This window comes from Fusarium sambucinum, chromosome II (assembly GCF_050947815.1).
Source record: "Fusarium sambucinum isolate potato_lamoka chromosome II, whole genome shotgun sequence".
Lineage (NCBI taxonomy): Eukaryota > Fungi > Ascomycota > Sordariomycetes > Hypocreales > Nectriaceae > Fusarium > Fusarium sambucinum.
The window spans coordinates 2,740,010-2,762,844 of record NC_139293.1 but is presented as its reverse complement, the minus strand read 5'-3'; the positions used below and the strand labels follow the sequence as shown (position 1 = coordinate 2,762,844).

The following is a 22,835-nucleotide window of genomic DNA, read 5'->3' as shown; positions in this document are numbered from 1 at the left end:
AGAATGTGTGAAGCTTTGAGTAGACACTTCAGTATTGTTACGTATCATATTTACGAGTAATGAAATTATGTTTTGATCAACTGATATCCCATCCTGAAGAGAATGAGTGTATGGAATTGTCTCGATTAGGATATCAAGATGCAACAAGTAGAAATTATCAACGCTCTTCGTACTGTCGAACAACCTCCACCGTCCGTAAAATGTGAGAGTCATCAAGATTTGCCCCATGCCCCCCGTTCTCATCGCCAACACTACTGCCTACAGTGCCATCATCTCCAGCTCTGATTTTAGTAGTGACATACGATTTGCCGTTGGGTATGAGGATGTTCTCATCACTGCCCATGGTCTCCTTATAGTGAGCACTCTCTGCATTGTTTGTTGCGCTCCGCGACCTCTTGTTTGATCCGCTCATCATCTCAAACTGCGACCGAGAATAGTTAGATGAGTAGCCAGGTTTGTCTTTGTGGAGAATTGACTTCCAAAGCATTGGCATAAATGGGAAGCAAGCACAGACAAGGCCGATGCCACACTCGGCGATTCTAGTTCTGGTTAGCTGCGAAATGACTTGGAGAAGTGCTAGTGACTCACCCCGTGAGATTGATTTGGAGAAAGACGTAGGTCTGATCCTGACTTTCCCCATTCTGGATGATGAAGACAAGCCTAACCAGACTAAAAATGCAAGCGATACCACCAACCCCAAAGATAGCGACGATCTTGAGTTTAGCCATCAGCCCTACTTGGAGCTTCTTGGTAAGAGGACAGGGTAAAAGAAGCACCACAATGTCGCTGAGAAGACTGATGATATTGTCCACCAGAATGAGAACGCGTTGATTGAAGCATTCACCATCGGTTGTGGCTCCCCAGAACATGGGTATGGGGCGACAGATGAACATTTTGAGAAATAGCATGACGACATAGTAAATACCCATGACGATTAGGAAGGCGTATATCCATTTTACATAGGTTTTGTATGGGGCAAAAACACTGGCTAGGAAGAGCAGGATGGCAGCTTTGATAGCGAAGACCGTTGGACCATAGTTGACCATGGTGGCATAGACTGTCTGAGGTAGAGTTAGCATATATCATCTCGCATTGAACCTGAGTTCAGTCAACCTACCTGGCTGTACTTGGGTACAAGATGCTCAGGAACATCCCATTGATGTAAACCTCCTCCATATCTCAACACTACATGCTGTTAGCCTTGCTCTATTCAGGGCGTGGTACGATGTACTCACTCAATAAGCATATCACACAATACCCCATGAACCCAATCTTGACAGACATGTTAGTGGATAAGTAGCATGGACGCTGTAGAGAGATGACCTACATATCCGATGATACAAGCAACTGTATCTCAGGTTAGCATGCTTTAAATGAGAAGAATGGTTTTGATCATACTGTCATCTATCCGAAGTCTCATGGAGAGCCTGTAACGGGCCCACAGCCGAAGAAACATGAAAATGGAGCAAACCGACATGGCAATCGCATTCGACACAATGCATATGTAATACATTTCACGATCAGGGTTTTCAAAGTTTGACTCTTTCCCCGGTGGGGGCTCCATGCCTGGTTTGACCATGTTGGCTCTCAAGACGGGTATCGTTGTGTCCAAACACTCGGAAAAGTTCTAAGCGATACTTCGGCGGACTAGAGTTCTCTTTTAAAGTATTCTACGACAATCGTTTTAACTGAGAGGAGTGATATAAAGTATATCAACAAAGCATCCCCTGATCTGCTCCAGGGGCAAGAAGCTAATACTGAAGTGGCAAGTCTGCTCGATGAACGGACATCAGCGGGCTGTTACAAGATTATTAAGCTGGGATATTTGGGTAATGTATGTCATAGTGGGAAGATGCTACAGACAATCTGTAATGAAAGATGACAGACAACCGGGTGACTGCGTTCCGATTCTACAAGGATTTGGGCGAGTCACAGAACAGTCTCGGCTTCGAGGCAAGATATTTGCCCCTGAGTGGGCTGCATTAGTCTATTCACGTGCACACAAAATATCGATTATGAGTTGAAGATTCCTCTTGTCGCATTTCTTTGAATACTGACATCAGGAATTTGGGGTTGTAGGATTCGATTGGCTAAGCGAGTTTGTGTGGGCTGAAGGATGGCATGGGACGCGGCAGAAAAGACTGGACCTTGTTGGATGAGCATTCGCATATTTGATGACATGTCAAAGTTTCATGCTAAGACGCTTGGAATAACGGCTTCTAGGCCTGTTGTAGCCGACATGCACATCAAACGTATATCACTTTGCGGTCGGATAGCCTACATGGCTCTAATGTCCGTCAATACACTGAAGATATGGTGTACATACCCTAACATGTAAAAGATTCTTGCATAAAGATCTTCATGCTCACCATACATATGTAGAAGGTAGAAACTACCGAGATTAAATGCTGAATCCTATTTCCCAGCCACGGTACTCAAGCACGTAAAGAGAAAACAAAAAAGCAGAAAAATGTCCTGTTGGTTGGCTCGAGGTTACATGACGCCCAGACTCGTCAATGATCGACACATAATCCCCACCGCGGCTTCGGAAGCGGCCCGTTGACGTCTCAATTGCGGAGCCTCGAGGAAAGAGACGAGGAAAGAAAGTTGATGATATGATCTTGGCATGGAGGGTCGCTTGTATTGTCAGATATGACTGAGCTATTGTTATCTCAGCCAAGGTCATTAGTTTCAGGTAAGATGCAAACGAGGAGTGACAAAAAGCAATTATGGCCTTATAAATCTGACTGTTGGCGACGGATAAGCTAATTGGGAGCCGTGGACCCTCGGCTAGACTAAAAGATAGCCTGTGCATTTGGTGGAGAAGAAATACCACCCTTCATGTTAAACGGCGATGAAACCATGAAAAACGTCCAACGGTTCAGCTGTTTGCACGTCTCAGCCAATCTCTCAAGATCAAACAATTCGCCTTTAGAGTTAGTGAAAGCGATATCAACAGGCATTAGAGAACCTACCAATCGGCATCCCCCATCCAGCTAGCATATACTCGTGCATCAAGATTGTCCCCTCGGGAGGCGGATATACCTGTAGCCAAGAACCATTAATCATCCAAAGCCAAGCATGTCCAGACGGTAGCGACTTACCTCCCAACTAATCGCATCGCCAGCCACAGCCGCAAACCCTGTATTCCATACCCACTTGAGTACGTCCATTGTTCCTTCGACGCCTGCGTGCTTTGGACTTGTGCTGGCAGCGTAGGCCTGCTTAGCTGCTACGTCCATTTCATGCTCCCATTCTTTGATGACGCCAATGCGAACGAGAAGAATATCGCCACGCTGGAAAATGATATTGCATTCCTTGGCAATTTCCAAGATCTCGGCAAGCTTGATGGTGTGTTGAGAGAATGTTGTGTATTTGATTCCTCTTTTCTCGGCCCATGTTGCATAGTCGATTAGAACGCCTCGGCCTGGTTCGTGAATATCTCGTTGAAGCAGCTGAGTCCGAAATTGAGAACTGACCTGTAATTCCTTCTTGAGCCCAATGATGAATACCAATTCTGTCGTTGGAACGGTCCAGAATCTCTTCTTTAGTAGTCCCGCCATAAAACACACGCTCCATACTACCCTTCTCGCAAGGCATGGAGAAGTGTCGCAGACCATCCCATTGGCTGCTTTGCTCTTCAAAGCCATTAGCACAAAGTATCTCAACAAATCTGAGAGTACTGACGTGGGTTCATAACGTAGATATCATCAAATGCCACACCGTCCAGCAAAGGCACCATCTTAAGTTCACATGGCTGTCGGTTAAAACAAGCATACTCAAGCTTATTCAGATCCCAACCCAAGTTAACTCGTATGCCTGTCTTGATCTGGCTCTGTGCTGCACTTGCGACACGCTCGGGCGTAAGGAGTACAAGACGGCCCAGACCTTCTTCTCGACTACCTGGTTCTCCAATCCAGACACGTTTGGGGTCGGGAAGTTTTTCCCAGCTTCGTTCCATAATAGAAGGATCCATTGTGCTGGAAATGAGTATAAAAATATTAATGAGTTCAGCTAGGAGATGCAGGAACAGTAAGATGTTGCACTTGATCTGGCCCTTGTTTATACGCACAGCAATCGTGATCCCCGTCTACTTGCGTCAACGAGCCGCTTGCCGTGCCGGAGCCCAGTCCAAAAAGAGTCAAAATGGTTCGAGTTTTCGCAAGATCCTTGATATACCCACCGCTCGTTAAAAGTTTGTTGTGTGGAATGCATGTTGTTGATACCCTGCCACTGCGTGCAATCCAGGTGGACCTCTTTACAGTTACAATAGGAAACCCACAGCGCCTATCACTTGTGTACATATCCCTGCAGTACAAGAACTGATCTGACTCTCGGCAGGTAGAGCAAGCTTCCGGTGATCGGCAACCGAGTTTCTGGTTGGGAGTACAGTAGGTTGTACCGTCAAAAAGACCCAAGACGACCCTCTTTGACAAAAAGTAAAATTGCCGATCAGAACTTTGGTTTCTGATTAATTCTTGATCTGTATTTTCTCTCTTCTCTTTGCTTTTTTCCCTGATTCTCGTGTTTGATCGAAATTGCCGTCAAGTATTGTCGCTGGGTTACAATGCCACAGACAGGGAATCAGACGAGCTTGTACAACAAGCTTGTCATCACTTTTGTTGCCATTGGCGGTACCGTGCGTTGACCCTCTCCATTATTGCTCCTCAAGACGGGTTGCTAATTTTGCGCTTAGACTTATGGATATGCCGCCTCAATCATAGGAAGCACGATCGGACAACCGGGCTGGTATCAATTCTTCAATCTCCCTCAAAATGGCGAACCGGGCTACGATACTATTACCACACCAGCGATTGCAACCGCCAATGGCCTCTTCTCTGCTGGTGGCGCCGTCGCTTGCCTGATACTCATGTGGGCTTGCGACTACTACGGGCGTTTGAGGAGTATTCAATTTGGTTGTGTATTGGGTATTCTCGGTGGTGTACTTCAATGCGCCGCTCAGAATCTTGCGTAAGCTCTTTCCTAGGCTCCGAGTGATACACTCAAGGCTAACATGTGTGAAGTATGTTCCAGGCTGGTAGATGGATCATGGGAATGTGCGTCGGTCTCATGGCTACCGTAACGCCCATGTACCTCTCCGAGATGTCCAGCCCTCTAGCCCGAGGCTGGCTTGTAGGCCATCATGCGATCTTTCTTGTCTTCGGTTACATGCTATCCTCCTGGATCGGTTTCGCTGTCTACTTCTCTTCCAATCTCGAGTTTGGATGGCGCTTCCCATTGGCGTTCCAAATCCTCCCACCAGTTGTGCTTCTTGCCGGTTCTCCATGGATCCCGCGCTCGCCCCGATGGCTCATGTCAAAGGGCCATCGCGACGAAGCATGGTCTGTGCTCGTGCGTCTTCGCAAGTCGCCCAATGACCCTGAAGATCTGATTGCGAAAGAGGAGTTTTACCAGATTGACAAGCAGCTTGAGCTTGATGCTAAAAAGCTGGAGGCTTATGGCGGGAACCCTTGGAAAGCCGTGCTGAAGAAGAAGAGTTATCGCACTCGCATGATCATTGGATTCATGACGCAATGGGGTGCCGAGTTTGGAGGTCCTCTCATCATTGTAAGAGCCCATTTGTTCCTGGAAGTGCCTTTACTCACCGTTGCAAGAACAACTACGCTGTCATCCTGTATACCAGCTTGGGGCAGACGGGCTACATGCCTCTACTACTCTCTGCCTTGTGGTTAACCACCGCTGGACTCATCTACAACCCTGGTGGTGCTTGGCTCCATGATAAGGTCAATTCTCGTCGTAAGATGTACATGACTGGTTTTGTGGGCATCGTCATTACCACTTCTGTATATTGTGCCATGATCTCGTTGTATGCTGGTACGGACAACAAAGCAGGTAATGCTATGGGCGTCTTGTTCATGTTTTTGTACCTTGCTTTCCAAGGAACATTTTGCAACACAACCATGTATCTCTATGTCTCAGAGATCTTCCCTACCGAGATCAGGTCTATCGGTATCGGTTGGTCACTGTTTGGGCAATTCGCTGGTAAGTATCAACAGCATCTCTGTCTATATATATAACCAAACTGACCCAACTAGCCACCATCATTCTTCTCCAATCCGCCCCTATTGGTTTCAACGCCGTGGGATGGAAGTACTTTCTTCTCGTCATTTGCTGGAGTGTTCTCTTCATCCCAGCCATCTACTTCTTCTGGCCCGAGACAGCGCGATTATCTCTTGAAGAGATTGGCAAACAATTCGGAGATGAAGTTGCTGTGCATATAAACGATGCCACGGATGAAGAGCGAGCTGCCATTGACAGGAAATTGATCTCAGAAGCCCATGCCAGAGACAAGGGTCCAGCGACTGGCGTAAATGATGTCCCTTCTAGCAATAGTAGTCAGAATGTTTCCTCTGAGAGGTAGATAGTGCACACAGCCGCAGTCGACTATGATGATGTTCAAAGGGTCATAATAAATCTCATGGTGAGATATTTAGTTAACAGTAGAAATCCACAACGTCTTTGTTGCTATAATCTGACCGATTCTCGTGAGCATGTGAGCATTCCATTCTTAATTAGACTAGAACACCTACCACACCCGGATCTCATCGTACTCATCTCATCGCGATCCAAACGGTGTTGGCAACCCTTTCCCCACCACTGGGTCTGCAAACAAGATCTTTTGGCTTCTTTTCTCATCCCACCGAAGGCGCAGAGACAACAACCAACTCTGTGATTTGTGACAGGCTGTTTACGGTAGAGGATCAACCCTGCATAGTTTCACATGTCGACCAACACGTTGTGTCACGAGTCCAATCCACGTTCGTTGGATCGACAAACTGCATAGGGGAGAACATTCCGCTTGCCAGGGTCTGAGTCCTTTTTTTAATTCTTATAGGTGCGGGATCTTCCGGCCCTTGTTTCCAATCCCCGCGACGAAGAGACCCTTGTTGATACAGAACTTGGCATTGCATTGTTTTTTTGCTATTAATGAGGGGCTACCTGTGGACTTCCATGTTGTATGTCATACAAGTGCGACCAACATGCATAACATACAAGGGTTTCGCCTGATATCTCAAATTGCACGGCCTCCATCAACATCCAGGTTTACGCCAGTAATGAATGAAGATTCCTCACTCGCAAGAAATACCGCAGCTTTGGTAACATCTCGGATCTCTCCCATACGGCCAAGTGGTACGTTGCCCAGAGCCTTCTGCACCTCTGGGGTGATTTCTTTGCCAATAAATTTTGGAAGAAGACCTGTCATTGTGGCGAGAGGACAAATTGAATTGACACGTATGCCATCTGGGCCGTATTCTGCAGCGAGACCCATTGTTGCCTTTCGATTGTCAGTTGTCTCTTGTCTCTTCCATGGGGACAGAAGGATTCATCGTGCTTCCACTGCATACCACCTCGTGGCCACGTAGAGTTGACTTACGTTTGTGATGGCTCCCTTGGAGGCGTTGTACCACACCAGTCCGGGTCTTGGGCGATGCGCACCCACAGAGGCAATGTTGATCATGGAACCCTTTGTGCCTTGCTTTTTGACCTGCGTCGTGAAGGCGTTGCTTCCGAGAAAGACACTCTTAACGTTGACGCTCATGACCTTATCAAACTCGTCCTCGGTGACTAGATTGGTGCTCTACAAACCGCAACGTTAATCAGTAGCCTCTCATCATTCGTATGTCGCATGAAGTTTACCTTGTTCTCATAACTGGTTCCTGCATTATTGACCAAGATATCAATGTGTCCCCAGAGCTGGACTGCCTTCTCAACTGCACTCTGCCAATCTTCTGCTTTTGTGACGTTCATGGTCTGGAACGTAAAGGACTCGGACGTTGTAGCGACCTTGTTGCCGGCTTCTTGATTGATGTCGCAGATGAGCACTTTGGCCCCCTCTTCAGCGAAATGCTCTGCGATACCTCGGCCAAAGCCAGACGCAGCGCCTTTAGTTTGTGTCAGCTACAGTATGGGGAACACGATGAGGCGTGGAGACTGACCTGTAACAATCGCGACTTTTCCGTCTAAGCGTCCCATTATTGCTGAATGGAATATTGTAGGATGATAATTGATGTTCTGTGATAATTATAGCCGACTCAGTATCGACCTTGTTGATGGGTGTTCACAATGCTGAGATATGTTGGTTGCTTCACCCTCATATAGATGCAGATCTTGTCTGTCTGTGGAAGGTGGCTTGAACTCGGATGGCTGCAGCTATGAGCCGGCACGACACATTTGGTTGGTGATCAGCAAGCGGGGAAACTCTCAATGACCATTACTAAACAACATCTTACGTGGATATCATATAGACAAGGCCGTGGCGGAAAAGACGACATTTTACTAAACTATTGAATTCTATTGGAATCCTATTCTGGTCTATTATCAACTTCCAGCTGGAGCGCATTGTTTATGTTAACTCGATACGTGCAGACCTAGAATACAGGAAGAAACTATACGAACAGGCAAAATGGCGTACGAACTACCTTTCAAGGTACATGGCCTATCATTGCTAAAGGGTACCAGCGCTCACAAGTCAATTAGCTTAGTCGCCCTGATCTGTTGATTACGGACTCCTACATCGCAGGTCAAACAAAAAGCGCACATTCAGGCGCAACCTTTGACGTCCTTGGTAATCTCTCTCTGCCTATACTTTTACCACGCTAACAATCCCAGATCCCGGAACGAACAAGCCGTGGGCGAAAGTAACAAACAACTCGGCAGACGACGTAGACCACGCCGTGCAGGTCGCGTACGATGCCTTTCAAACTTTCAAGAAGACATCCCCAAGAGCACGCGCACAGTGGCTTTTGAAATGGGACGCCCTTATCCGCGAGCACAAGGCTGATTTAGCCACACTGCTTGTCTATGAAACAGGCAAACCGTATGCTGAAGCTATCGGAGAGATGGACTATTCTTTAACCTTCACTGCCTGGTTTGCTGGTGAAGCAGAGCGTATCCAGGGAACATGCTTCGCTCCATCTGCACCTAATAGACGGGTTTTGACTATCAAACAACCACTTGGTGTCGCTGTGGCCCTTGTTCCTTGGAATTTCCCTGTTGCAATGGTTTTGCGAAAGGCTGGAGCAGCGTTGGCGGCGGGGTGTACTATGGTGGTGAAGCCGTCGCCAGAAACACCAGTGACTGCTATGGCCCTGGCAAAGTTAGCTACCGAGGCTGGATTTCCAGATGGTGTTTTAAACATTTTGCCTACTAGCTTGGATAATACACCGTCACTTAGCGAGACGCTTTGCAAGCATGACCTTGTAAAAAAGGTCACTTTCACTGGATCAACACGTGTCGGGACTTTGGTTGCGAATCTCTGCAGTTTGGGTCTGAAGAAAGTGGTGCTTGAGCTTGGAGGCAACTGTCCCTGTCTGATCTTCGACGACGCCGACATAGAAGCAGCCCTACGTGAAATCGTGGGCCTCAAGTGGCGTCATGCTGGTCAAGCTTGTGTTACAGTAAACCGCTTCCTTGTCCAATCAGCCGTGTACGACAAGTTTCTGCAACGCTTTGTGGAAGAAACAGCAAAGTATGTCGTCGGCCATGGTGCTTCTGAAGGAACCACTCTCGGACCAGTAACAAAGGCCGATAGCCTGGACCGGGCTGAACGCCTCATCAAAGACGCCGTTTCAAAAGGTGCCCGCATCGTGACGGGTGGGAATCGTCTTTCTCCCAAGGGCGGCGAAGAAGGGTACTTTTTTGAACCAACCATCTTGGCAGACATGACTCATGATACTCTCATTTCTTGCGAAGAGTGCTTTGCGCCCATCGCTGCATTCTATAAGTTCGATACAGAAGAGGAAGCCGTCCGGGTTGCTAATGATACGCCGATGGGTTTGGCCAGCTATGCTTTCACCAAGAATGCCGATCGCATTTGGAGACTCTTTGAGAATCTTGAAGCTGGCATGATTGCACTTAATACCGGTAAGATGTTTTTCATACTTCTTAGGATAGGCTTTGTATATTTGCTAACCGATTAAATAGGAAACTCTTCTGCAGCTGAGTCGCCTTTTGGGGGCATTAAAATGTCTGGCTACGGTAAGGAGGCTGGAAAGGATGTGGCTGTAAATGAGTACATGATACACAAGACGGGCACCATCACGGTCGATGGCTTGGTTTAGAGAGACCATACATACTGCGCGGAACGACAAATAGATTGCAATATTGGAGAAACTTCCAAGTCATTAAAGGCAGGTTCCATGTGTCTCGGATAAGGGCGCATCAAATAGAAGGCTCGAATAATCTCCCCACAACTTGGCTCACCGCAAGAAGCTTCCTGTCATGATATCTAGGTGCAACTAGTGATAATCCAATCGGCAATCCATTGTAACCACGAAATCCGGGAACGTTAATGACTGGATTGTGCAGGACCTACAGTGTCGCATCAGTTTCGTTTACTCACACAAACTCGAACCAGGGCAATACTCACCGTCCATATCTGGCAGAATTCTGCGCTACCAGTAGACTCTAAACCTTCCGGCGCTTCATCTGGTACACTAGGTGTCAAGACAGCATCGTATTGACTGAGCATTTCATCTACCACAGGTCTCGCCGCCGCAATGGCATCAAAAGCCTTGAGCTGCGCAGCTCTAGAGATTTTCTTGCGATTCTCAACGTGGCCGACAATCTGATCGGCGATACGGCTCTTATCCAGTCTGTATTCGGGTAGAAATGCCGTTCTTCCGTCAGAATTGAAGATGGTGGAGTACCAGTCAGGCAAATCTTGAAGATGATCTGGGAACTCGATTTCAGTTACTGTAGCGCCGTTCGAACGAAGGAGCTCAATAGCTTTGATCATCGCATCCACCAGACCATAGCCTGCCTTGGGCCATACCATTGTCTTGCAGATACCTATCCTAAGCCCTTGAAGCAAAACGTCTGGGTTGGGAGGCTGGTCATCTTCCAAAGCGAAGACATCGGCCAGCAGGTTCAAGTCAGCCACACTGCGGGCATAGAGCCCTAGAGTATCGTTGATGATCGAAAACATCTTTTGGCCTTCCCTTGATATGGAGTTCCAAGTTGGCTTGAAACCGTAGATGCCGTTGAAAGATGCCGGGCGGATAGTGCTTCCTCCGGTCTGTGTGCCAAGGGCAATGGGCACTTGAAAGTCCCCAACCACTGCACCTGATCCCGATGATGAGCCTCCAGGCGTTCGAGAGCTGTCGTGCGGGTTTGTCGTAGCTGGTCCCTCGGTGGTAGCTGCAAACTCTGTCGTGGTAGTTTTGCCAAAGATCAGAGCACCAGCTTTACGCAGGATGATAACACTGGCTGCATCCACCTGGGGGGCGTCACCCTCGTAAATGGGAGAGTTGAACTGAGTAGGCATATCTATTTTGTCAACATTGGGTGACATTCAGACTGCTGCATTACTTGCCGACTCACCTTTCGTGTAGATGACGTCCTTCACTGCCACAGCGACTCCATGAAGTGGCCCTCGGTTCTCCTTGGGTATTTCATCGAGTTTTCTAGCTTGATAGAGCACTTGATCCGGATTTAGATAAACCCATCCCCTGACAATCGGATCGCGTTCTTTGATGCGTGCCAGTAGTGACTCCGCATATTGTTCCACTGTCAGTTGGTCGTCCCGGAATTTGGCGATGACTTCCGTCGCCGTGAGTTTGTATGCTTCGTTCAGCATCGTGTACAACTGGCGTGAGTGATTAAGTAACGAATCTGTGTAAGAACGGCACGATTTGTTATTTAGATGATCAGCAATCTGTCCTATTCGAAGATCTGCGTCTTTTGAACTGTTGTGGTGAGGCTGACATAATTGCTTCTCCACAGTCGTCACCTGAGATGAGCCGGCAGCGCTAGGCTCTCTTCAACACCATCTCTTGGCAGGCATACAGATCACCAACTCTCAACGTGTTGAATCCAGAATACCACAGATGAATTGAAGAATACTAGGTTTCGCTATCTTCACCTTCCACCAGTTGACCCCTTTTATAAGGGAACTGGGCCTTGAATACCTCAGCGATCTCTGTTCTCGTAGCCACCCAAACTCCATCCTTCTGTGCTATGTAATCTACAAAGTCTTTCAAGGCCTTGAACCGCCCAGGCCTTCCAATGATGCGACAATGCAAACCGACAGTCATCATCTTGGGTTCTCTGTCTTCTCCCTCATCGTAGAGCACATCAAAGGCATTCTTCAAGTGAGTGTAGAAGCCGTCTGGGTCGTTGAAACCAGTGACAGTGTGAAACTTGAAGTCATTACAGTCGTAACTATATGGAATCATGAGACATCCCCTTGAGTTTGGTTCGTTATGCTCACTGGGAAGATCGATCCAGTACGGTACATCGTCGGCGTATGTGTCGCTCACCCATATTAGTTCTTCGCCCATTTCTTGGTAGACTTGTGGAACAAGAGTTCGGCTGCGAGGTGATGGACGACCATAATACCAGCCTTTTGGTGCGTACCCTGTGAGACTCTTCAAGCTTTTCAGTGCTTTTCTTATGTACTCTTTCTCCTTGTCATGAAACCAGCCATGATGATCCACCCATCGGTAGCCATGCGACGCTACATCATGGCCTTCTTGCACACAACGGGCAGCTACTTCAGGTTGTTTCTCAAGCGCTTGCACGACGGCATAAAGCGTGAACTTCATATTGTTTTTGTTGAAGAGCTTGAACAGTCTCCAGAAACCAACCCGAGACCCGTATTCGTATTCTGATTCGGCGTTGAAGTCGCGTTCATTAATACGCGCCACCCCAGGGAATTCGCGGAGAGTACAGAAGACAATAAGGCTTACTGTTTTAAAAGTTAATTTATAGTAGGCTAACCTCTCCTATAAGGCTTTATTAATTATATTTCTAATTTTTTAATTTTCTATATATTAATTTAATTAATTATATAAGTAAATTATATAGAAAAAGTAAAGGTTAAAAAGGTTATATATTAATATATTAATAATATCCTTATATTATAGCTTTAGCTTTATTTTTTATCTTTAAAATTAATATACTTTATAAAGTAAAAATTCCTCTTTTTTTATTATATTTATATATTTATAATAGCCTTAAATAGCTTAATATTAATTTATTTAAAATTATATAGCTTAAATCTTTTATTTAATATTATTTTTTTCTTTTTATAAATACTTTTTTTTATTAAACTTTATACTTTAGCTATAGGCTTTATATAGGCTTTTTTTACTTTATATAAACCTATTTTACTTTTTTTATATATTTCTAATTAATTTTATATTATTTTTATTACTTTTATATAATTAAATACTTTATTTTTATATATTTTTTATCCTCTTATATATATATTTATTACCTTTTTATTTTCTTAATATTAATAATATTTATTATATTAATTTTATTTATATAAATATATATATACCTTTATATATTTATTATATTAATAAAAAAAAGACTATTATATAGTAAAAAGACTATATAATAGCTATTATTATTATTAAAAAGAAAAAAATTACTAATAATATAGCTATAAAGAAGGCTAAAGAGATTATTATAAATAAAGCTAAAGATATTATTATTATAGCTATAATCTTTATTAAAATTATTAATAGTATAATTATATAAAGATTAAAATAATTATATAATATAGTAAGAGATTTAATTATATAACTTAGTTTAATTAATTATAATATTAAGTAAATTTATTTTACTTTAGTATTTTAACTTTATATTAAACTCTTAACTATATATATAAATTTCTTCCTCTAGTATACTTTAATTTAAATAGAGTTTCTTATTTAAGCTACTATAGCTAGATATATAGAAAAGTTATTACTTAGAATACTTATACTTATCTTTAATAGTTTAAATAAGTACTCTTAGTTTTATTAACTATAGCTTATATTAACTTGTTATATTATAGAATATAGTCTTTTTTATTATAAAGGTATTTTTTTCCCTAATTTTATAATATAATATATAAAGCTATTACCTTTTTTATTAAATTTACTATAAATCCCTTTAAGGGATAAAAATACTAAGAAATTATAAGACCTTATAGCTAAATATAGCTAATACTATACAATCTTTAATTAAAGGTATTTAGCCTATAAAGATATATCTTAGCTCTATTATTATAAGATTATATAGATCTTAAAATAAGGCTAGGCTAATATATAATGCTTTAATAATCTTATTATATATATAGTAAAATTAATTTATATATTGCCTATCTATAAGGCTATAGTTATAGGGTTAAATAATATAGTAATATAATATTAATATTATAACTATAATTTAGGTTAGCTTAATATATTAAATATTAAAGGTAAAATAATTTACTTTTTTATTATTATTCTTGCTTTTCTTTACTAGTAGTTTTATTATATAAGGAAAAAGAAAGTATTTATTATTATCTTATTATTTTATATAGCTTTATTTTAATATAGAGTTTTATTAAAAGCTTATTTAAAAGTATAGCCTTATAGCCTTATAATATTATTAAATTATTAGATATTTACTATTTAAGCTATCTTATTTCTTTATAAAATAATTAAAAGTCTTAAAGATATAAATTATAGCTATAATAAAAGCTAAAGCTATAAAGAAAATTAAAAAACTTATAAAAAAAGCTAAAAAGGCTATTATAAAAAAAGCTAAAGAGGCTATTATAAAGGAAGCTAAAGAGGCTATTATAAAAGAAATTAAAAAGGCTATAAAGAAAGCTAAAGAGGCTATAAAAAAATTAAAAAGGCTATAAAGAAAGCTAATTTAATTAAGAAAGCTTAAAATAAGAAATTTAAAAAATATATATTTAATAATAAACTTATTACTCTCTAGAAATACTATAATATAGTTTATAAGGTAAGGGAGAATATAAAGAAAATAGCTTTATAAAAATCTATATTTTTAAATAAGTAATAACTTAAAGATGAAAAGTATTATTTTAATAAAAAGTATAGCCTTAATAAAATACTTAAAGTAAAGCCTTATATATTAGTTTATAAAAAAAATTTAAACTCTATAGCTATAAAAAAGGCTTTATAGGAAAACTTATAGGATTATTTTATATATTTCCTTAAGGTAATATTTAATATTCTTATTATTATATTTAACTTTAAGGCCTTATAACCCTATTTACATTTAAACCTTATAATTTAAGGTTTTTATTATACTTTAAAGGCTTACTTTTATAAAGATATTAAAGCTATTTAAAAAGATAAAAATTTAATATATATTATATAATTTATATATTTATTATATTATATTAATTTCTATAGTATACTATTAAGCTTAATAAATTTCACTTTAATAAGTATAAATAAAGTAATATAGAATTCTATATTATTTAATTTTCTTAATAAAATATTAATACTTTACTTTATTATTTATATAAAACCCTTTATAATAATTTAAAAAGCTATAAGAAATATAAAGCTAGAAATAATATAATTATAAACTGCTTTATTTATTTACTTAAGCTTAATAGATATTTAAATTATAATTAAAACTATTTAAGCTTATTATATTTTTTCTTTAATAGTATATATTATTTACTATTTACTTAATTTTAATATTAACTATTATATAAAATTTATACCTAAGAAAAATAAGTATAAATATAATATTAAATCTAATAATAATAGTAATAATATTATTTTAATCTCTTTAAAATTAAATAATTCTATAGAGGATATTATTATAAAGCTAATTAAAGCCTTTAATTATACTTTATACCTTATAATTACTTAATTCTTTAAAAAAGCTATTAATAAATTAAAAAAGAACTTTAAAGATAAAAAAAGTAAAAAGTAAAAATATAAGTAATAAAATTACTTTATATAATCTCTTTTAAAGGACTTTAAACTATAATTTTATAATTTATAATAAGATTAATATATATATTTTTAATATATAATAATATCTATAGTAATATATATAATATTATAGTATATTATATATAGCCTAATAGAAATATTTATTTTATTTTATTTTATTTTTAAGGAAATAAATTATAAAGATATTATATAACCTTATAGTATTAACAAAATCCCTTAAATAGCTATATATACTTTAAAATTTTCTTTTTTTATTCTTTATAAACCTCTATAATACCTTATAAGCCTTTATTAGCCTTTATAATAAATAATATTAATTACCTTTTTAAAGATTTAATAATATTTTATATTTAAATTAAATAATAAAGAGATATTAATTAAATAGCTATAAATAAGCTTTTAATATATATTTCTATAGAATTTAATATCTCTATATCTTAAGTAATATTATATTAATACCTGAAGACTTAGTAATTAAATTAATTATTATTAAGTATTAATTAAGTATATATAGAAAATATAAAAGCTTTATATATTTAAATAAAAGAACTTTACTTTAATACTATTCTTTAAAATAAAAATATTTTATATTAACTATAAAAAGAAGGCTTTATAAATATACTTATAGGTGTATAATAAATATAATAAAAACTTAATATCTTATAATATTAAATTACTAAGTAAAAAGTAATATAATTAGCTAAATTATATAAATTCTTTAAAAATAATACCCTATTTAATACTAGGCTTTAAATATTTAATTATATATATCTTTATATTTATATATATTAAAATAATATTTTTTTTAATTAAAATAAGATTTATAAAGCCTTTTAAAGCTTTTTACTATAAAATATAATTAAATAATAAAATATATTATAAAATTACTAAACTAAATAAATAATACTTAGCCTTAATTATATATAATTAATTAATACTTATAATAAATTAAAGGCTTAAAGTATTAAAATATATATATTAATTAATATTTACTTATATTATATTATAGAGCTTTATATTAATATATTAGCTAATATATTATATAGTATACTTAATTAATATCTTTAAATACTTAAAAAATAAAGTATTATACTTTTACTTATTTAATTAAACTATAAAAATAAAACCCTCTTTATAGCTAATTATAATAAACTAGACTTAAGCGGCTACTTATAGGCATTAATAGATAATATTATTTAGCTTAAAGAGAAAAAGGGATTTCTAGATAATTACCCCTCTTTTCTCTTTTTATAGAGATAAAATAAGCTACTTAGATTTCTTATTAAACAAAGGTATAAGTATAGCCTAAGCCTATAATATATTTCCCTTTTATACCCTTTAGTATTACTTTAAGTAAGGTATTTATATTATATTAATATAAACCTTTATTAATTTATCTTAAATCTTATTATTACTATAGCTATTACTATTAGTCCTTTTAATAATCCCTTTATTTCCTTTAATAATACAAAGGATAGCCTTATTAGGCATTATACTATTAATATATATATTATTAATAGAGATAGTAATAATAAAGAGTTTTAAGTCTTTATAGCCTTTATTATATTCTGCATTTAATATATTATTAAATTATATAAATCTAGGATCTTTAAACCTTATTTATTAAACAATAGTTATATCTATAAGTAATACTTAAAGGTAAAAGGGATATATTCCTAAAAGGATTTACTTTATACTTTTAATCTTACTTTATAAGCCTAATTATACTATTTATAGTCTTTTACTAAGAATAATATATATATTATTATCTTTAATATAAAGAAAAAGTGCTTTTAGGTTATTAAGGAATTTTATTATTATATTAACTAATTTAAAGATTTATTTATTATTATTTATATTAATTAGACCTCTGCTTAGCCTATTTACTCTTTTTCTAATACCTATTAAATCCCTAGGTCTAATTTAACCTTATTTATCTCTAGCTTTTAAGCTATTATTCTATTGCCCTTTAACTTTAGTTTAATTATCTCTTTTACCTATAGTAATATTATTACTTTTTAATAATAAACCTAGGCTAATTTCTAGGCCTTAGCCTAAATAAGCTATACTTTTATTTATAAGTAATATAATTAAAATACTTAAATTACTTTTACTTTTATTATTAATATTATTATTTTTATTAAAGTTATTTATACTTTTTATAGGTTTTACTATTAATTTTATTTTTATTATTATTAATATAATAAACTTATTAAATTAAATAAATTTAATTATTTTTACTTCTCTTATAATAATAACTAGTTTTTAATTAATAATATTTATTATTATATCCTTTGAAGTAACTTAGGTTTAGCTATTACTATATTAATTAAGTCTATATTATATTTAAATTATACCTAGGTTATTTTATTCCTAGTTTTATATAGTTTATTTTTAATTTTTATTATTTATATTATTATTATAGCTAGTATATTATTATAGTCTTTTATTATTTTAAGTAATATTTTAGCCTATTTAAAGCTATTTAAATAAAATATATTCTTATATTTTACTTTATATTTATTTAATATTTATATATTTAATATATTTTTTAATAGCTATTATTATAGTTTAATATAGCCTTTTTATTTAATTAATATATTATAGTATTATTCTTATCTTAATATATTCTTAGCTATTAAGATAGCTTTAACCTTATATTCTTTTTAAAGTTTTAATTCCTTTTCTTAGAGAATTAACTATAGTAATAATCTTATATTTACTTATATTTATAAGGATAAGGGATTTAAGGCTATTTATTTTACTAAATTAATATAAAAGTTTAAATAAATCCTTAGTAAAATATTAAAGTAAATATTAAGTTTATTTAAGACTTTAATTATATTATATTTAGCTATTATTTAATTAAGTTTCTTATTTAATTAATTTATTTTAATATTATATAAATTAAGCTAAACTTAGTTTTTAATTTAAAATCTTTTAATTAAATATTAATATTAATTATAAGAGTTTTATATTTATTATTAATAGTATATAATAATAGCCTATATTATCTTTAACCCTTTATAGAGTTAAGTAATAAAAAAGGCAGCTTATTCTTTAAGGTTTATAGCTAATAGTTAGAGTTATTTAGCTTACTATATAGTATTAAAGTTAAATCTATATAGTAGTCTATTTAAGCTATAGCTTATTACTATAGATAGTTTATTATTTAAGGCTTATTATATTACTAGAAGATATTTTAGCTAATTAAACTATTTAAAGGATATTATTATATATAAAATAGCTTAGATTTCTTAATTAATTTATTTAGTTTTATTATTAGTTTAAAGGTAATAGGAAGTAAATAGGAGCTACTTTATTCCTATTAATTAATAGAGTTCTCTTTAAAACTTACTTAATTAATTTAATTCTCTATTAATTATAATTTATTTTAAGAAGCTATAAAATCTTTACTAGTAGTATTTAAATTATATAGTATAAGCTTTTACTAAGATATTTAATAATACTTTTAATTAAATATATTTTAATAATTTATTTATTATAATTATATAATATATTAAATTAGCCTCTATTTAGCCTAGTAATTTTATTATAAAGTTAATTAAGATTTATATAAAGTATTTATTAGTAATAAGTAATAGATATAATAGGCCTTATTATTTTTATTTATTTTTATATACTTTAATATAGTAATAGTTCTTATAGAATTACTTAATAGCTTATAATATATTATCTTAATAGTAATTATAAGTAATTATCTTAAAAGTTATATTTTTTCCTAGGTATTTTATAATAAGGCTATTATAAATATTATAAATAATTATTATTATAAGTTGCTTATATAAAGGTAGCTATATTTATCCTTAATATAAAAGTATTTCTTATAGGTTAATAAAATAGTCTTAGATTTATTTAGCTATTTCTATAGTCTTTAAAAACTTCTATTTTTTATTTTTAATAGCTTATAGTTAAGCCTTATATATATATAATATTATTACTCCTTAATTCTATAGAGATTATAAGTATATATTAATAAAGATTATAAATCTTTATAATAGCCTTGCCTAAGTAATATTAATATTATCTCTATTTATAGCTAGCCTATCCTATATAGGTATTCTTTTTTTATTAATTCTTAGTAAATTAATTATAATTATTAAGATATTAATTAGTTATAAGACTTAGCTTTTATATAATACTATATTTAAATAGTTTTAATCTTTTTAAGAAAGTATATTAAGTTTAAAAGCTAGTTTCCTTAATTAATATTAAAGGTAAAAGTTAAATTAAAATAATAAGTTAACTTAATATATTTATTATTTTAAGATTTTATAAGCTTTTATAAAGTATTTAAAGTTCTTATAATTTATATAAATTATAAAAGGATAATAAAGTTTATAGAGCTTTATAAATTAGGCTATTAAATATAAAATAATAACTAATAATTCTTTATTATAGATTATATAATTATATTATATTAAATTAAGTATTATTAAATAGTAGGCTATTAAATATAAGATTCTTTAGCTATTCTTCTAGGATAAATATTTACTTAAGGCTATATTAAAATAATTTACTTTTATAATTATATCCTTATCTAGCCTTTATTATATTAAGATAAAGCTTATAATAAATACTTTCTTAAGCTATTAAAATATATCTTAAGTAGCCTTTATTTATTTAAACTTTATATTCTTTTTTATTAAGTAATTTAATAGCGCTATAATAATAATAAAATTATTAATAAAGTTATAATAAAAATTAATAAATCCTAGGAAACTTTATAATCCTTATAAATATATTAAGGGCTTTTAATCTTAAATAGTAATAACCTTTTTTAAGTTAAATTAAATCTTAATTCCTATTTAAATAATATATCCCAGGTATTTAATTATATTTATTATAAAATTATATTTCTATAGATTTAAATTAAGCTTTATTTATTATAAGTATTTTAGTATTTTATAAACTTTCTATATATAGTCTTTTTATAACCCTTTATTATAAATAAAGATATTATTAAGATATACTATAATAAAAATATATAGGGATAAACTTAAGGTATTATTAATATATCTCTAGAATATAGCTAAGGCACTTATTAAATTAAATAAAATTATTAATTATTTAAAAAGCCTAAAGTATATTTAAAATATTATAAGGTATTTTTAGCCTAGGGTAATTTATATTTTATAGAATACTATATAAATATCTAGCTTTATAAGCTATTTTACTTTTAATAATAATTATAGTATTTCTTTAATAAGGGATAAAGGGTATTAGTTTTATTATATAATCTTATTAAATACTCTATAGTTTATATAAAATTATTATCTTTCCTTTAGTTTCTTTATTAATAGAATAAATATTATAGCTAATAATAAGCTAGCCTTAATTTATTTTTTATTTATAAGGTCTATAACTTATTTATAGAATTTAAGTAAATAGTCTCTTAATATATTATATAATAGTCTTTATAATAGATTTAAAGGCTTCCTATTTAATCTAGGCTTAAGTTAAATATAGTAATTTTATATACCTTAAGATAATAATAAAGTAAATATTTTTTTAAGATTAAATAAATCCTTATAGTTTAATAATTCTAGGAGTAATTAGGTTTAATCTTTCTTTAAGTAAGGCCTTAGTATATATTCTATAGGCATTATAAGATAAAGGATTTTAATTATTTTATTAAGGCTAATAATAATAAGGGTTTTTAATTATTATATACCTTTTATTTATTATTTTATAAATACTATAAAAATAAACCTTATAATAAATATAATTAGTTTTAATATTATTTTTATTTTAATACTTTAAATTACTATATTATTTATAATATTAATTATAATTTTATACTTTTTAATATAAATTATAATATTATAATATATTAACTATAGGAATCTTAATATTATTTTCTAGGATAGATTTAAAATAATATAAAAAGCTATAGAGAATTACTAGCTATTTAAGTCTATTATAATTTATATAATATATATAATTTATAATATTATTATTTACATTAAGTAACCTTATAATTATATTTCTATAGCTATTTTAACTTTATAAGGGTATATAAGTCTAATTAAGTTTAATTTAAAGTATTATATTAATTATTTATTTATAGCTTTATAGTAATTATAGCTACTATTAACTTATATATTAATAAATAACTATAAATTTAAAAAAGCAAAGATTATAAGTAAAAAACTATTTATAATTATATTTATCTCTTAAAATTAAGTTTTTATCCTAGTTTAATATATATTTATTAAGCTATTATAATTAACTATTAATCTTTATATAAGATTATATTTAAAGGTCTTTAATTTCCTTAATTATCCTTTAACTAGGTATTATTATTATTTTAATCTTTAGCTTAAAGTATTTAAATTTATATTTAATTAGCTAATTATTATATTAAGCTTAAATAATATAAAGCTATTATATAGCCTTAGGAATTATAATAAAGGTATAATCTTAATATATATTACTATTAAAGTATTTTTATTAAAATTTATTAGGCTTTAGGCCTAATATTTATATTATATTTAATATAAAGGTTTTATTTATTATAGGTAGCCTTAGTAAAGGCTAAGTTAATTCCTAATATAATAATATTACTATTCTTATTAACCCTAGGTTAAGATAATATCTAGGTTAAAGTATAATAATTAAAGAATTTCTTTTTAAGCTTATATAATTCTAGCTTAATAATAATAGCTTAATATTAAGATATTACTTTATTATAATTATTATAAAGAATACTTTAGCTAATTAAGTAATTATATAACTGCTTATTTAAGGTATAATATAATTTTATAAGCTTAATATTATTATTTTAACTTAATTCTCTTATTATTATAAGCTTTTAATTAAAATAAATATAAAACTTAGTAAATTCTTTATTAAGGCTTTATTAGATATATTTAAGTTTAATTTATATAATTTCTTATTAATATTAATTATTATATATATTTTCTAAGTAATTAAAAAACTTCTAGGGGTTATAATATTAAGAAAGTTTATCTTTAAAGAAGGCTATTACTTTTTATTATACTTTTTCCTTTAAATTAAAGAAAATATAAAACTATTAATCTTTATAGTCTTTAATTTTATAAGCTAAAGTATTAATTATATATTTAATTA

At 33.0% G+C, this 22,835-nt stretch overlaps 7 protein-coding genes across 7 annotated transcripts; 2 read left to right on the top strand and 5 right to left on the bottom strand.

Moving 5' to 3' along the window:
* Positions 1–157: 157 nt before the first annotated feature.
* FSST1_007716 (uncharacterized protein) lies at positions 158–1,579 on the bottom strand (the record flags this gene model as incomplete). The annotated part of the gene is made up of 6 exons (XM_083224527.1): positions 158–539; positions 589–1,061; positions 1,118–1,185; positions 1,236–1,272; positions 1,328–1,347; positions 1,399–1,579. The coding sequence occupies 6 exons, from the start codon at positions 1,577–1,579 to the stop codon at positions 158–160; spliced, it is 1,161 nt and encodes a 386-aa protein (XP_083083677.1).
* A 1,216-nt stretch (positions 1,580–2,795) lies between these two features.
* FSST1_007715 (uncharacterized protein) lies at positions 2,796–3,976 on the bottom strand (the record flags this gene model as incomplete). Its single annotated transcript, XM_083224526.1, has 5 exons — positions 2,796–2,929; positions 2,976–3,045; positions 3,105–3,427; positions 3,480–3,638; positions 3,688–3,976. 5 exons carry the CDS (start codon positions 3,974–3,976, stop codon positions 2,796–2,798), a joined length of 975 nt encoding a protein of 324 aa, XP_083083676.1.
* Positions 3,977–4,567: 591 nt separating this feature from the next.
* FSST1_007714 (general substrate transporter) lies at positions 4,568–6,382 on the top strand (the record flags this gene model as incomplete). Its single annotated transcript, XM_083224525.1, has 5 exons — positions 4,568–4,639; positions 4,697–4,971; positions 5,025–5,568; positions 5,616–6,003; positions 6,057–6,382. 5 exons carry the CDS (start codon positions 4,568–4,570, stop codon positions 6,380–6,382), a joined length of 1,605 nt encoding a protein of 534 aa, XP_083083675.1.
* Positions 6,383–7,033: 651 nt separating this feature from the next.
* FSST1_007713 (uncharacterized protein) lies at positions 7,034–7,995 on the bottom strand (the record flags this gene model as incomplete). The annotated part of the gene is made up of 4 exons (XM_083224524.1): positions 7,034–7,297; positions 7,397–7,600; positions 7,660–7,904; positions 7,959–7,995. The coding sequence occupies 4 exons, from the start codon at positions 7,993–7,995 to the stop codon at positions 7,034–7,036; spliced, it is 750 nt and encodes a 249-aa protein (XP_083083674.1).
* Positions 7,996–8,425: 430 nt separating this feature from the next.
* Positions 8,426–10,082, top strand: FSST1_007712 (NAD-dependent succinate-semialdehyde dehydrogenase; the record flags this gene model as incomplete). Its single annotated transcript, XM_083224522.1, has 4 exons — positions 8,426–8,449; positions 8,500–8,587; positions 8,632–9,885; positions 9,946–10,082. The coding sequence occupies 4 exons, from the start codon at positions 8,426–8,428 to the stop codon at positions 10,080–10,082; spliced, it is 1,503 nt and encodes a 500-aa protein (XP_083083673.1).
* A 100-nt stretch (positions 10,083–10,182) lies between these two features.
* On the bottom strand, positions 10,183–11,599 carry FSST1_007711 (amidase; the record flags this gene model as incomplete). Its single annotated transcript, XM_083224521.1, has 3 exons — positions 10,183–10,332; positions 10,391–11,289; positions 11,344–11,599. The coding sequence occupies 3 exons, from the start codon at positions 11,597–11,599 to the stop codon at positions 10,183–10,185; spliced, it is 1,305 nt and encodes a 434-aa protein (XP_083083672.1).
* A 265-nt stretch (positions 11,600–11,864) lies between these two features.
* FSST1_007710 (uncharacterized protein) lies at positions 11,865–12,566 on the bottom strand (the record flags this gene model as incomplete). The annotated part of the gene is made up of 1 exon (XM_083224520.1): positions 11,865–12,566. The coding sequence occupies one exon, from the start codon at positions 12,564–12,566 to the stop codon at positions 11,865–11,867; it is 702 nt and encodes a 233-aa protein (XP_083083671.1).
* Between the last annotated feature and the right edge of the window lie 10,269 nt (positions 12,567–22,835).